Source organism: Mytilus trossulus, chromosome 8 (assembly GCF_036588685.1).
Source record: "Mytilus trossulus isolate FHL-02 chromosome 8, PNRI_Mtr1.1.1.hap1, whole genome shotgun sequence".
Taxonomy (NCBI): Eukaryota; Metazoa; Mollusca; class Bivalvia; order Mytilida; family Mytilidae; genus Mytilus; species Mytilus trossulus.
Window position 1 is genome coordinate 7,033,766 of NC_086380.1, and position 16,996 is coordinate 7,050,761.

At 30.5% G+C, this 16,996-nt stretch overlaps 1 protein-coding gene across 1 annotated transcript; it reads right to left on the reverse strand.

Moving 5' to 3' along the window:
- Positions 1 to 313: 313 nt before the first annotated feature.
- On the reverse strand, positions 314 to 16,006 carry LOC134728204 (uncharacterized). The gene is made up of 17 exons (XM_063592716.1): positions 15,905 to 16,006; positions 14,860 to 14,896; positions 14,436 to 14,531; positions 14,004 to 14,053; positions 13,418 to 13,493; positions 11,723 to 11,840; positions 10,755 to 10,930; positions 8,627 to 8,842; positions 7,602 to 8,183; positions 6,182 to 6,475; positions 5,634 to 5,807; positions 4,887 to 5,080; positions 3,315 to 3,483; positions 2,514 to 2,717; positions 2,019 to 2,135; positions 1,211 to 1,470; positions 314 to 456 (listed from the first exon to the last, which is right to left on the reverse strand). Exons 1-17 carry the CDS (start codon positions 15,959 to 15,961, stop codon positions 373 to 375), a joined length of 2,904 nt encoding a protein of 967 aa, XP_063448786.1. The 5' UTR covers positions 15,962 to 16,006; the 3' UTR covers positions 314 to 372.
- Between the last annotated feature and the right edge of the window lie 990 nt (positions 16,007 to 16,996).

Sequence of the window (16,996 nt, forward strand, 5' to 3'; positions counted from 1 at the left end):
TGTTTTTTATATGTGAGAATAGCATAATTTATGGGATAATATGTATATGCCCAGACACACTTTGGTGGTAAGAAAAAAAATTAGTTTCTGCTTATTAGCAATTGCATAACTGACAAATTTGTTTTATACTTATTTCAAAAGTTATTTAAAGATCACTGCATTTCATTTGGTAGATATATTTGCGTTTTCCACAAAAGTGTTCCTTATCATACTAATAATTTTAACTTACCAATAATGGTTGATAAATATCCAGAAAAGTGGTTTCGACACAACAAATTTATAGAGTTTTTATTTTTTATTTGATAACATTTTACAATAACATATAACAATCTACATGTCTTTACATGGCTTCGTTTCATAAATTTGTTCAAATCAACAAGGCCCTTCTTTCACTGTGATATTGTCAATTTCTGCTGAACTATAAACTGTTTCTCCAACGATGTATTCAAATACAATCTGGAAAAGAATAGTATGCAAATTACAAGAATGTCTTCCTCCTTTCTTTGCTAGTACGACTTATAGCTGTAATTCTATTTAAACTGATGAGCACGTAATATGCTTCTAGGGGAGCAGCTGTTTATCCTGCAGGAACACTTTAGTTCATCTATAATTTGGTTACATTTGGTTAGTTGTTACTTTTTGTTTAGTTTTCCGAGATGTATTTAGCGAACGATTTTTTTCAATCCATGTCAATACCAGTAAAAGTGTAATTTCAATTTCTAACTTTCATATTGGGTCAGATATTAGGTGCCTATGGTTGTTTATTTGATGATATCTTAGAGTTAACAAGACACATTTGTCAAACCGTTATTGCATGATGCCTTTTCTATGAAATATACTTTACAAGGTTGTCACTGCACTAGTGATGAAGTGTTGCATATCGTACTTATGGTATTGTTATTGCTTTATTCAATATAACTTTTATATTTGTATTTTTGATATTAGCACTATTATATAACAATCATGAATAAAGAGTCATATCAAACATGTTATTTATTTACCCTGGCAGATTATACCAACGCCAACAGAAAACAACGAAAAGTTTAAGTATTGAAGACATAATGACTAAAAAATATTTACTTTAAAACTCTTTTCATATCATCCAGAGGTTTGAGTTATTCCCTAATATCTTTTACTTTGTCTAATTTAATATAACAGCCGATTACAGTATGCGTGTAATCGGCTGTAAAGTAAGTGTATGTATACCTACCCTAAACTCGTTATTTATAAACACAAACGTTTTATGTTCTGTCCATAATTCATATTCATTTGCAGTTCCTGTCCAAAGCAATAACTGTTGCTCATTATGGATATCTTCTATATAAAGTTTGATGATAGTGTTATCATTGCCTAGTAATCTGTATGAAAAATGAACGCATGTTTCGCCTGAACTTTCATAAATTTTTGATCGAATTTTTCCTTTGTCTCCTGGCGCCTGTGTTTTAGCTGAGGTCGTCTTTAAGTAAAACTCTGAAATTATAAGCATAACAATTATATTCCTGAAAACGTATGCTAATTGTTGTATTATAAATTAGTGTTAATTATTAACCAAAACAATAAATTTGTTATTAAATGTAAAAGATGAGAAATTTTATAGCTAGCTGAATCTTTAGCCATACAAATTTGGTACTGTCTGGTGAAGATGTTTGTATGAAAAACATATGAGTATGTTAAAACCAAGCATTTCACGTTGGGTTGTGTTCATAACCAAGACAGTACGTTTGGAATGATATCTAATTTTTATGTGCAAACACCAATAAGGTGATTATAACCCAGTAACAATTAGTCCGTCAATTTAAGCAATAGAAAAAAGTTATTTTAAAATAGGTACAGCTCTTCTAATTTCTATGTCCTTTACAAATACATATAACAATCGTTTATTTCTTCTATTGGTTTAGCGTTGTTCAATCATTATTTTGCTACTTAATTTTGTATTTTGGCTGACGTTTGTCTTTTTTGTTGAGGTTTGTGTTTGTTCCCTTCGTATTCTTTCTCTGTCTTTTCTAAAAACAAAATACCTTGTTTATTTTCTAAGTTTAAAGTTCGTTCAACATCCCAATCCAAGTCATCATCTTCCCCATTCTGGAATCCACACAAGTTTCCCTCGAAGTTACAGTAGTCTATTACTGGCATAGCTGTAAACAAAATCTAATGCATTTGAAATATTTGAATTCATGAATATAAACACCAATTGTTAAAATAACATATATTATGCACTCTGAGGAAAACTGCTAATTGTTTTATAAATTTTTAACATATAAAGGAACGACCATTTAATTTCAAGAGAATGGAATATTTCTGAAATACAATAAAATATTATTAGACTATTTAACAACTGACGGTTTTATTCGGTAAAGCATCTGCTCAGTAGCGGTTACTGTTTTTCAATTTCACTGTTTGTGTTTATAGAAGTGTTAATCTTAAAATGTAGATACGCTTTGTATAGGGTTCAGTTTTAAAATGTTTCATATTATATCAACAAGTTCATAGTATTCTTAAACGCTTCCACTTACATGCGCTTCGTTTAAATCTTCTAATGCAAAACGGTGTTCTGTCAGACCACACCGCAAATCCTTTTTGGTCGACACATGTTAACGCTGATGTCCCGAGCATTCTATATCCGGGGTCACACACAAACACTACATTGTCACCAACAAAATTAGATGTTCCTATCGCAACAGAGTGTGCTGGCTGTTGTATCTGAGTACAGGCTTTTCCTAGACAAAATAAGAAAAGTATAAACCACAAATAAATGTCAAAGAAGGAAGTAAGAGTAGTCATATATATCAAAATTCGATTAACACTCTTATAAATAACCAATAATTTATGTACTAGTATATGCATACACGAAATTGTCATATCCTTGGGTAAGAGCAAAGCAACGTTAAATGCACTAAAAAAAATCATTGATGCGTTGAAATGTATTGAATGGAAATTTTCAATATGTTTCTAATTTAAATCATCCTACGAAGCTCATTAAAAAATTCAAAATATCTGCATGATGGTTATAACTAACTTTTTTTTTAGTTAAGTCTTTATAATTATAAACCTAATAATTCATCAAAACAGTAATGACAAATTCAAAACCACCATTTTACTCTTAAAATTGTTATTTTTTTATTTAAAAATCTATATTGGCGGATACGAATATAGTGTTCGTCCAACTTTAACTGTTTTATATCTTAAGTAGTAACTTTTATTAGTATCTAAACATATGTATACCACATTTACATGTAGTTTCGTCTTTAAAACTGTTGTTATCTTTTGGTCATGGATCAATTTATCCATTTATTTCCTGGCACCTTAAAACTTACTTGTTCGGCTGTTGATTGTGTACTCAATTGTATATCCGCCAGCTGTTCCAGTCGCATCAGATTGAAATAATAAATATAACGAGTTGGAGGATGATTCAAATGGAATGGGTCGATTGCTTCCACAAAATTCTCCTATTGGTGTTGACAACTGATCTGGTCCATCGTATATCTATAGAATATCAAGTTAGATAAATAAAGGCAACAGTAGTATACCGCTGTTCAAAACTCATAAATCCATGGACAAAAAACAAAATCGGGGCAACAAACCAAAACCGAGGGAAACGCATTACATATAAGAGGAGAACCACGACACAACACCGAAACGCAACAGCACACAGAAACGGACCAAGCAACAGACAATACACCACGAGAATAACAAATATAACATCAAAACCAAATACATGAATATGGGATAGACAAGTACGGTGCCACGTCTTATCTAAAAAATAAGAGAAAATAATAGATAACATTTACAAATACTTTCAAATTGACAACATTTATAAAAGTGTATGCTGTATATTTTATTTTATTTAAAATATCCTGTATTAAACAACAAATGTGTATGGATAAATATCCTTCGTTGGAAATAACACTGATTGGTTGTTATATTGATCTAACTATTTGCAGCTTTGTTATTCCCGAAATGTAACGTAGACATTGAAATAGTAATTAATGACAATGTATTCCATTTATTAAACAAATCCTTTAAAGAACTACCCGAGATGAGAAAAGACAGAATGAATATTATAGCATGGGCCGCTCCTAATCGCTATAGAATTCCTTTTAGAAGTTACCGTATGTTTTGGTTTGCAGTATGCATATATGCTTTGTCACATTGGGACGTCATTGTGCTTTTGATTTGATTTCTCGTTTACGGAAATAATCACGCTTTTAATTAATAGTAATATGTTATCTTACTAGATGTATGGCAATCTCAGATTTCAATACGTTTTGAGTGAGCATGTTTACATTATACAAACTTCATTTACAGCTATATGCTCTTTAAACAAACAAAACTATCTAGCAGGGTTATGAAGAGGAACACTAAACTAGGTGATGGTATGACTTGTCTGTATTTGACTCACGAAAGTCATGTTTTAGTATTTATTTGACTTATTTTGGATATTTATGGAATTTCTTTTATTTCCTGTCGTGCTCTTTTAACTAAATCAGAATTTGCATGATGTAAACATAGCTGAAGACGCTTACTTCTTTTGATTCTTACAAAAGGTATATTTTCAAAAGATCGTTAGAAACAGTTCACATAAGTCTACTGATCACGGTCGGTTTATTAATCTTCAATTTACTAGATCATGAATAAAAAGTAAAAATCCAAAAAGGAAAGTCCAAAATCAAAAGGCAAAATCAAAAGTCCAAACACACCAAACGAATGGATAACACCTGTCATATTCCTGACTTGGTACAGGCATTTTCTAATGTAGAAAATGGTGGATTGAACCTGGTTTTATAGCTAGCTAAACCTCTCACTTGTATGACCTCTGACAAATTATGACTTGAAAAAGAAGTAAAACATGATTAATTCATTTTATTCTCTACAGTCTGTATACTTACAGTCATTATATCATACAAGCATCCTCGACTATATTCAATATCAATTCTTGAAAAGGCCAATGAAATAGTGGTATTAGCATCAACTGTCTCTATTTTGTAATCACACGTCATGTAGTTATCATAATTTGATAGGTGGATTTTGCCGCTTGTTCCAGGCATGCCCATGTAATACTTAACACCGCATTTAGCATCAGCTGTGAATTAAAAACAAATGTAATGTATATTGTATCTAATCCGTCAATCGGATATTATATTGATGGTTAATGTTAGTCAAGCTAATATCATTTAACTCCCAATTGTAGTAGAGAGCAAAATCTTTCAAAGTTTTGTCATTAGAAATGATTATGCAATGCTATTATTCAACTTTTTCGAAAAATAGTTATTCCAACCATACAATATCTTTTTTTTTAAACAAAATAATATAATCATATATATTTTTCAGTTGCATTGGGTTTTTTTTCCAGGTTTTTGAAGCACCGTTGGTTCGTGTTAATTTCATTTCTATGCATGGGCTCATTCTCTAAAAACAATGCAGGAATCTTAGTGTGGAATAATAGAAAACTTTGTTCAAACATAAAAACAAATAAGAGAATAAAAACGTTAGGTCCAAAGATTTCTAAGATTACTTTTTGCTATTTTCGACCCAAAAGGTTTTCAGTGCGCATACTTAAGTTTGAGTGCGTGCACACCACACCACCAACAATTATGGACTATATTTAGTATATTTCGAAAGATCTTTATGCTTACTACTGCAAAGGTCGTTGTTGCAAGGTCGAAGTTGTTGGCCTGGTCCTTTACATGGTGCTCCTTCACCAATTGGAGGTGGATTATTACACTGTCTATAACGATATTGTTCACCACCACCACATGTCCTGGTGCATTGTCCCCAATCTGTCCACAGACCATACTGACCATCAATATCTGTAAAACATATTAATTGGTTTTTTTTCATTTGAATAAGACTTTCTGACGTATGGTTTTGAATGAAATGCATTACTATTCATGGAATAAACAGATGTAAATTGTAAATATGTGAATTCTTCTGGTGAATATTTTGTATGTGATAGTTACAAACTTTCTCGAGTTGATATGTTGGAATGTATAGTATGAAAAACTGGTGGAAGCATTTACAGAATGGATAGTTGTGTATCCTCAAGTACCCCATATTGACTTATCTTGAAAATGGATATGTTCGTATCAAGTCGTACAGTTATTCTTGGTCTCATTCCTTTGTGTAATGCTTAAGCATTTGAAAAATATGTGTAAGTGCTATCTACAATTTATACCCGAATTACCTTTTTGAAAAGAGTACACACTAATCCCAGTGGATCCACCTTTTCCTCTGTAGCCACAATCTGTAGAAGGACCATACTGACTAAATGCCTTAACTGCATTTGGTCCTGTCAAACACATTCCGAAGTCAAACAATGCAAATACGGTATATCCTTTAACAGATGCTACATCAGCACACTTCCGAACAGCTGCTGTCCGGGCTTGGTAGTTATCTGTAAGATCAGGGTATTTACCCTCGATGGACGGGATGGATAAATTACCCAAGTTAATTTGCCAGCATCCTAAGTATGATGCCGCTGTAAACAAATAAGATGAAACAAGATAAGCAAATTTTGATAACTCATTAGGAAATGAAGGTCATAGATTTTCTAACTAGACTTTAAAACATAATTTGCAATTAATGTCTTTTTATGTGTAAACAATGTGTTGATAGCTCGATGTGCGTATGTGTATGTGTTGTGGTTTTTATTCTCACATGTCTCAATTCATTCAAATGATGATCTTAAATTGAAGGCAAGTGAAATAAAGAAAATAACTTAGCTAATCGTTGAATTGTCTTTCGTTGACAACATAATTCAAACATCGGCAAACTGTTGATGATTTAAAACACTTCTAGGACGATTTTTTTTCAAATTTATGTCTGCCATTGTTAATACAATTGGTTTACAGAGTAAGTTGCCGATCTGTTGTGAATTTGATTGGCTGATATTGGTTTGAAAACATCAGAATGGTTGTTATAGGAAATAAAATGCAAGTAACTAAACTCATCATAGATACCAGGACTAAATTTGTATATACGCCAGCCGCGCGTTTCGTCTACAAAAAGACTCATCAGTGACGCTCGAATTAAGTAATGTTAAAAAGCCAAATAAAATACGAACTGAAGAGCATTGTGGACTAAAAATTCTTAAAAGTTTTGCAAAATACAGCTAAGGTAATCTATTCCTGAGTTGGAAATGCTTAGGTTACAGCATGACGACTGGTATGTTGCATAAAAACATACATGAGTCGAAAGACATGCACGTACACGTGTAACTCATGAGAAGGTGAATAAAGGGGTTTAGACTGTCAGATAAAGCCTTTGGATTTACCAATACTCGATCAAACCAACCAAGCAGATGATTGGATTGGCATTTACAGATTTTTTATATTACTTCTATACATAGTAAAATATGTAAATACTGTGGATTCATTTATTTTCGTGTGTATCAATTTTCGGGGATTGTTGAAAACTTGCATACTTGTAGATATTTGGTTTCGTGGTTTGGTCAATATCTGTATACAAAGCCTATTGAAAATACGTTGTTCGTTGAACATTTGAATTCGTGATTGATCCATACCAACGAAACCCACGAAAATTGGTATCCAACGAATAATAATGAATCCACAGTATAATCTATATAAAAGAGATATAAAACATACGTTTGCAAGGTTTTCCACATATATCAGTCTGAGAATTAGCTCCAGGACAGTATTTGCTGTTCAAATTGAAACAGAATCTATATCTTGTACGTTGACACTGCAGGTCACATGGTGTATAAAACGACCAAGAAGACCATCCTATCTGTCCTGGAGTCGGTCTCGGTGTTGGAGAAAGTGTTGGCTGTAGTGTAGGCACCAATGTTGTTTTCACAGTTGTTGGTGATGGAGGCTGTTGTGTTGGTTTCATCGTCGATTGAGGCGTTGGTGTTTTTTGTAATGTTGGTGGTGTTTTTGATTCAGTTGTTAGTTTGGTTTGTGTTGGTTGTGTTTGTTGTTGAGTAGTTGGCTTGGTTTGTGTTTGTTGTGTTGGTTGTTGAGTAGTTGGCTTGGTTGGTAATGTTGGTGTCGGCTGTTGTGTAGATGGTTTGGTTGGTAATGGCGGTGTCGGTTTTAGAGTGGTTGTCTTGGTTGGTAATGGCGGTGTCGGTTGTTTGGTGGTTGGCTGAGTTGCTAACGGTTGCGTCTGAGGTGGTAGTGTTGGTTTCGAGGTAGTTGGAAGAAATTGGTCAGGAATACTTATATCTGCCATAAAATAATTTATTTACATTAAGAAGAATATATCATTGATTTGGACAGAACGATATTTATTGGTTTTACCAAATACCTTATAGTATCAAAGGTATCAAGATTATAATTTAGTACGTCAGACGCACGTTTCGTCTACCTAAGACTCATCAGTGACGCTCAATTATAAAATATTTATAAAGCCAAAGAAGTAGAAAGTTGAAGAGCATTTAAAATCCTAAACTTAAATTTCCCAAATACATCGGACATTGATTTATAAGGTGAGGAAGATAAGATTGTTTTGCATACTTTAAGTAATGCCAGCGAAAAAAATGTAACATAGGGTTGCATACATCTTGGTGGTTGTTTTATATGACAATTACACCTCACTTAATAAATATAATGATCTCTTGAGAGAAAACGAGAGAGAAAGAGAGATATATAAAAAAGATGACGCTTACCGCATCGATAGAGTGTGTTGATCTTTTTTATATCTAGATCGCTAAGTCCATCTCGTTGTCCGATTTCAGCATTAGTATTTCTGATGGGCTGTATAGTTGGATTTCCATTTTTACTGAATGAGTATTTTGAGTAATGCATTATACTTCCATAGTCGTATTGCACACCAAGAGTATCAACTTCATCTACTGATAGTTTGTCAAAGTTAAATGATTTCCCTGAAACAAATTATGGTATTGTAAAGTTCACTTATAGTTAAATAAACATATCATAGATACCAACCTTAAATTTAAGCCAGACGCGCGTTTTGTCTACAAAAGACTCATAAGTGACGCTCGAATCTAAACAAGTTAAAAAGGCCAATTAAAGTACGAAGTTGAAGAGCATTAACCACCAATATTCCCAAAAGTATAAAGGCACCAGTAGAATTTATTTTTGGTTTTAACATTCTTTTTCGTATTGACCCTTTATTTTATGGTTGGCATTTTTTTTGTATATTTTATTTGAATATTTGAATCTGACAGTGTGTGTTTTATGTTTGTGTCTATGATTTGTTTAAATTACCTGCATGTACAGAGCCTTAGATTATTTTTTATTTTTTATATAAGGCGCTTAATAAATTATTATTATTATTATTATTATTATTATTATTATTATTATTATTATTATTAATATTATTTTTATTATTATTATTATTATTATTATTATTATTATTATTATTATTATTAATATTATTTTTATTATTATTATTATTATTATTATTATTATTATTATTATTATTATTATTATTATTATTATTATTATTATTACAGAACATGAACAAAATATGATCAGTGGGTTCTTTTAATACTTTATTATTTAGTTATTTATATCAGCCTTTTAAAAAAAGAACACTAAATGATTGTTTTGGTCACCGTGCTAGGTTGAAAGATATGTTTTTAACTTCTCCTATTCTGTAAGGTGTATACAAGGAAATATAGAAAATTACGAGACAAAACAATGAGACAAAAAATTATATATGTTTTTGATAAAACAAATCATATCAAAATGTAGTAAATTATTACAGAATGGTATAGAATAAGTTTCATAAAAATGTTAGTTGGTTGTTAAAAGTGTGAGACTTTTAATTTTTACATTATCAGGATAGTTTCTATTGCAGATGGTACACTGTTTATATATCTTGATATATCAAAAAAACATAATAATAGTTTTAATATAAAAGAGAAAATTACAAAGGATGACGTAATGTGTAAGTTAATTATTTTTATTTTGGTTTCATCTTTGTCCGATTTGTCAAATTATTCTATTGTATAGAAGATTTAACCAATGAAAGCTAGTTTTTCATAATGCAAAACCGAATGCAGAAAAAACAATTAAAGGAAAATATCTGTCCAACTAAAGATAACTGCATTTCAACTTATCATGATTTTATTTATATATAATTTCAAATGTCACTAAAGTTCTTTCTGTTTATTTTTATAATTATATAACAATCCAAAACAAATCATGATGACATGTAAAATGACTCCTGTATTTGCTTTCCTATCATCATGTATAAAATGTCAACAATTACTTGAGAATTTAAGTATGTGCTAAATATGGATGTTTGGATCATTCTTTACAGACGTAATCAGCTTATCATCCCTCGTTCATGTTTATTTATAGATTTCAACCACGTTATTGTCACATTTAACCTTTGTTTATATTTGTACATGGCGTATTCCGGAAAATCATGACCACTTTAATCCCCAATAAAGATAAGCACTATGTTTGTGTAAGAATTTGTAAATGAAAAAGATAATACAAAATAATTATCTCTGCAGCATGTATCTGCATGATATTGTCTTATTATTGAGTTAATCTTACCCATATAAGACAGTAGTAAAGCTAAATACTTAATATGAATAAATATCCTAGAAAATATGATTAAAGTCTAAAATAACCATTTTAAAGAAAACAGATTTGTTAAGACCCTTTTGTGAAAGGAATTCAAACAAAATAGCCACACCAATTTAAATGATAATAGCGCAATTCAAATTTCAATTTCCTTCTGAAAAAACTTTTCGAATCTTTGGATTTTTTCCTTTTTTAGTAGAACAAAAAAAACATTTTATTAAGTTATAGATATACCTTTTTCTATATTTGCAAAAATGATTTTCACCCAGGAGTCCCGGTCAGGTCTACTTTGTTCATGAAAGAATCCTAATGCATGCATCATTTCATGAATTGCCGTTCCCATCCTTAAACAAGGACTCATTAATGATATGTCTTGTGGTCCTCCCTGTCTTCCAATATTTGAATAACAACTGTAAAATAAATATATAAAGCATCTTTAACTTCCGTCCAACATCCGTACGAAAAAGAACAAAATATTAAAAATAAAGGCACTAAATGCAAATAATAAGAATAGATCAAATTGTGGATATATATAAGGTTGTCCCATCGATGTCAAAAGTATATCAAATGTTAGCAAATTTAGAATATACAAAACGAAAAAATATCACAACAGCAAGATATTGATCATGATTTGACTGCAAAAGTACTATTGAGCATAAGAGGTTGTTAGTCCAAAATAATTGAAAAAAAAAACCAACAACCTTTTATGATCAATTGGACTCCTATCTTTCATTTTGGTAAATATTGCAGAAATAAAGACCATGTTTCTTTCAATAGTACAAGGTACATTTAAGAAGTATACTGTAAACCAACTTATTTTCGCGGATACTTTATTTCGCGTTTCACCCTTTCTTGACCAATTCGCGGCTATTAAATTTCGCAATTTTCTGATTTACTTGATGAAGTTTAAAAAGGAAAGAACCAAGTTGTACATATTCGCGACGATTTATATTCGCGTTATTTTTCTACTCGCGAAAGTCGCGAAAATAAATCGCTCGCGAAAATAAGTTGGTTTACAGTATCTAAAACAAAGTCTGCTTTCCATCTTCAAATTTTGTTTTCTAAATAATATGCACAATCCTAACCAAATTTTATTAGAAAGTTATCACGGGAACAAAATGAAAGATAGGAGTCAACATGAATCATTTGACTATTTAAGACTAAGAATACTTTCACGTAATATGTACTTTTCTAATTCTTACCCAGATATATGTTTGAATACAATGTAATCATACTGATCTGTCCTTGGTATAAATCTGAGACAAGTTTTGTCATGATATTGTGATATTGCTTTGAGAACATCTTGTCTTGCATCAGGAGCTAAAACACACATAATATTTCTTGTCAGCGAAGAAAATACCATACAATGTTACTTATTATGTTTATTTGTTTTGATCACAATTGTTATGGAATTGTATTCAACTGTCATACAAGTGAGAGGTTGAATATTTATAAAACCAGATAAAAAACACCATTTTCTAAATTAATAAGGAAATGTATGGTCCAAGACATCAATATGATTTTTATTTTCAATTCGTTTGATTTGGTTTTGGTTTTGCAATTTAATATTGAGCTTTCCTTTTGGAATTTTCCTAGGAGTTCGGTATTTTTTTTTTTATTTTACCTCTTTTTCATCTTTGAATTTTGTTTTCAATTTTTAATGTCAGGTATCACGTACACAGACGATATGGGAATAAACTAAAGGTTATTTAAGAATTGAATGCTTCTTTTTGTAAATTTATTGGGTGGTAAAAGCGTTGACCGAAGTACATTTTGTAAGAAGCGCGGAAGCGCTTCATTCTAAAAATGTACGCACGGTCAACGCTTTTACAACCCTATAAAGTTTCAAAAAGAAGTATTCAATACTTATAATTACATTTTTTTAGCTAAAATCATGAAAACACGATTTTTATCCAGTTTGATTTAATTCACCTGTGCACTTTTTTGTGGGACCTCGTGTCATCATGCATGATAAATGTTATTGTCTGATGCAATTGTTTACGGAATAACATGTTAGCCAATCAGAATAACGTATTATAATGAAACTTACATCTAATGTAATTATATATATATATCAAATTTATGATTGAGCATTTTGGTCTTTAAATATTTATATGTGTGATAGAAGCATAAACTACTTTATAAAACTATAAAAAATGTGCAATGCACGAAAAGCCATATACTGAAATGATTATATACGGAAGAAAATCACGTTTTCACATCAAGTTTCCAAATCTTTCGATGTCATTATAGAAAGCATATTAAGGTCTCTTTTAACGATGAAAACTTAAAAAAGATATAGTTTCTTTAATTATTTGTGGAAGTCCAATATTTTGCTGAAAACGCATGAGACACTGAACGTATGTAATCAAAATGAGATGTTTAAACAAAGGTAAATGGTATTAAAAAGAATGCATCAATTTTTGTTTTCTTTCAGTCTTTGTGTCGGATGTTAGAAATAAAAATAACACTATTTCTAACATCAAACTTTATGAGTTTGAATGTCCCTCTAGTATATTTCGGTCCTGTTTTGTGTTACAGTTTAGACTGTATAGCAACATAATGGAACTTAACTGTGATCTCTGTTTGTTCATATGGTTTTGTTGGCCATGGACATCCATTTGCCAAAAATTTGACCCTTGAAACAATATGACTGCTTAATGACTGATGTATATACGAATATAGCAGTCTACATAGAATACGTAACATCATTTGCAAAACAATTCCAGTTCTAAATTGACAATTTCTATATAAATGGCTTAGAGTAATATCTGAGAATCATAAAATAGACTGTTATTAATAATCCGTATTAAAATGAAGAGATATAACAACAGCCTACTTATGTCACTGATAACACAACAAAATTGGATTTTAAAGTATTAAACACCAAAACTTACCAAAAGACGGATCGAAGGAGTACGGTATGACTCGAGTATTCCACAGATATGTTTGATCTCTTACAGCTGATCTGTGCTGTTTGATAAAAAAAATATAGGCAACATTTCCTAAAATTATGTTAAATACTAACGCATCAAATAGTTTTTTGAACATTTTTTTCAGATCTAAATATGGTTTCTAATTTCTGTGCATCATGTTGTAAACATGTATAAACAGCAGTTTCCCGCAATTTGTTAATCTATTATATATCATATATTTGTAATGATTTCTTTAATTTCTATATTGGTTTGGTCTGTTACTGTTTTCGGGCACCTCTGATTAGTCTACATGAGGCGACACTCGCCACTTGTTTGGGAAATTATTAGCCTGTTATCATTGACGAGTTTCTAGACAGTAAAAAAATAGATAGAAAGTAAAAACTCTACATAACGATATATAAAATGCTCTCTCAAAAGACCGTCAAAACATTACGTAAACAATGTGTATCATGTTGTATGTATAAACTGCATGTTAAACAAATATTTTAAAAATTATATTTTTTTTCCAATTATATATTTGTATAAATTCATCTGTGCTTGTACTCACTCGTGGATTATATCCTTTAATATCACCTTGATAAAGATTTAATCCCATTCCTAAAATTGAAAAAAAAAACAGTAAAAGTAAATTATTAAAATGTAGGGTTTTTTCTATTACTAAAACTTGTTCCAGTTCCTATTTACAAACACACATTAATCTCAAAATATAAGAACTATAAATCATTTATCGTACTCTAGCAAGTTCTAGACTTTATAAAGTCACGGCACCAAACAAAATCATTGTCGGTAATTGACGTTATACATGGTTTCTATCATGTTGTATGTTTTATCTCATGTTGAAAGTCTAGACAAGGCATGTCGATAAAATATTATGTCCAAATGCATTTAAACGAAATGACAAAAGAATATCTACATGACAAAAAAATAAACTAAATACTATGTTTCTTCTACCTTTCGAAACATCAATAATAAGACTTACCATAATTAACTTGATAAATATAATCGAATATAGTAGAATCTTTCCTACTATCAAGCCATCGTGTTATTGACTGTAGTTTATGTTGCAGGTAGTTATCTGAAAAGTATAATGAAAATATTATGGTAGGCCTAAATTTAAGTGGAGATACTGCCGAGTAGCTTGTGTTCTAGAGCTTTTTTATTTCTCCCCAAAGTTTTGGAAATGTAAACTAGCATTATTGTTTTCGGAAATCTAGAATTAATAATTTGATAGACATATGGAAATTGTATGAATCCAAGCAAATCATCGAAGGCAGAAAGATCTGTATATATATTTTTTATAAGCTATGTTCATCCATTTGATCTGTTGTTAATAGCGTGCCATAACTCATATTTTTTACTTTAGTAAATATAAACGTTAGACTGTCATGACACAAATTGTTTACCTGATGTTGAATTTCTCGTGAATCTGGAATCTGTGACCTGTAGAAAAATAATTATTTAAATAAAAATACAACTATTAAATAAATAATTATTATTAAAGTTAAGCATACACAATTTGATGTTCATGAATCTTGTCCTTTTTCCCTATCTTATCTTATTGGATTGTCTTTCAACATGAAATGCAATCGGTGATTAAATAAATATGCATGTACAATACACTATATATCAAACTTAATTAAACATCTCGTATTCGTGATTGTTATCATATTTAAATAGTTATCGAAAGTACCAGGATTATAATTTTATACGCCAGACGCGCGTTTCGTCTACATACGACTCATCAGTGACGCTCAGATCAAAATAGTTAAACAGCCAAATCAATACAAAGTTGAAGAGCATTGAGGACCCAAAATTCGAAAAAGTTGTGACGTTTAATTCTAACCGAAATTGTATGCAACAACAAAGCATTGTTTAATTTTGAAATACGTACTGGTTACCAGTACGTATTTCAAAATTAAACAATGCTTTGTGTTAACTTCATTTGTATGCAAATGCTCGATCATCCACAACAAACTAGTTCCCATTCTCTAATGGACAGAAAAGTGAAATTCATTGGAAATCATCATTTTACTTTTTCGAGTATTTTGTTAAACCAAATGGATTAATAAACTCATCTTTTTATAGATGCCAAGAATTTTTTACGCCAGAAGTGCGTTTTGTCTCCAAAAGACCTATTAATGAAGCTCGAATAAAACAAAATAAAGAACCTAATGTGAATTAAAACTATTCCAATAGAAAATTTATAAAATTTTATTTTTATGAAATAACTAAAATTAGATATTTCTGTATGGTCGGCAGTATAGCAAATAAACAAAGCTACAAATCATTTAATGCATTACAAAAAAAGCATATGTGTTACGATAATAATATTATTTGAAACAAATAATTAACAGCAATATAATTTCGACTTTATGAAACGTGACAAATTTAGGCAAATGAACTAAAATGGTAAATAATAGTATGCCTTGAATATTTATAAAAACAAACCTGCAATGATACTCCACAAATTATGCAGAATCCAGATATAAAATTTGCAAAGTTCATTTTGTTTGTCTATAAATTTAAAGTGACAGAAATAAGGAAAAGGTTTAATTTTATACCTGGATCCTGACGTAAACTTGTCAAATTATAATCTCATTTATAAGGGTTTAACTTGATTTCAGTTTCCACATATCAATAAGCATTACTTTCCTTCTATGACAAATTGTTTGTCAATTAACCGGGTGTTTATATCTCGTATCTTTGGCTTTCCATTGGTATCCACACATGCCGAATGATATCATTCACACCCTATATCGGAAATTAGCAAACACAACATTGCCGTCATACAACTTTCCCTTAAGATTATCTTGTTATGACATGGAAAGCTACAGAGGTATACTCTACATTTGCATATAAATGTGCACCATCACACTACTACGTGCATCAAGAAATTGTTCTTTTTTTTATTTTATTTTCTTAAAACTAAATTTTTTTTTTTTTTCATATTTGGTAGTATTTTTTGTAATATTATGAATGCATATATTAACACATTGAAGAATCGGTAAATTACTGTTCTATTGGCTACATTTTTAAGTTAAATTGATTTAGCAAGAATAAAAAATACCATTAGAAATTAATATGCTAATCATTTTACATTTCCCACTAGTACAGTGATCTTAATAATAATGTTAAACATAAATTACAGAAAAAGTACAGAATATTTTTTTCAGTCTATCAATTTTGCTCTTTTTTTTAAAAAAGTGTTTGAAATGTTGCTGATTAATCTAACACTTGTCATTTGTTACTTTTGCATCATAGTAATGAAAAGCTCATTTGATATGCTTCTATTTCAAATTATATTGTAAATGAAGGGTTGATTTGATATTAGATATAACATAAAAATACGAAGCTTGAAGACATCTCCTGGTTTCAACAAAAGTCAATATCAAAATTATACCGAGCTCTTTTAATAGGCCGTATCGTAACTCCATTCAAATATCTTTCGTCCGTGTACAGAAAAACATGGCAATGAGAATGACACGAACTTCAACAGAATTATGGCAAGGTGCGGCAACTCTTGAACATGCTCTACATAGA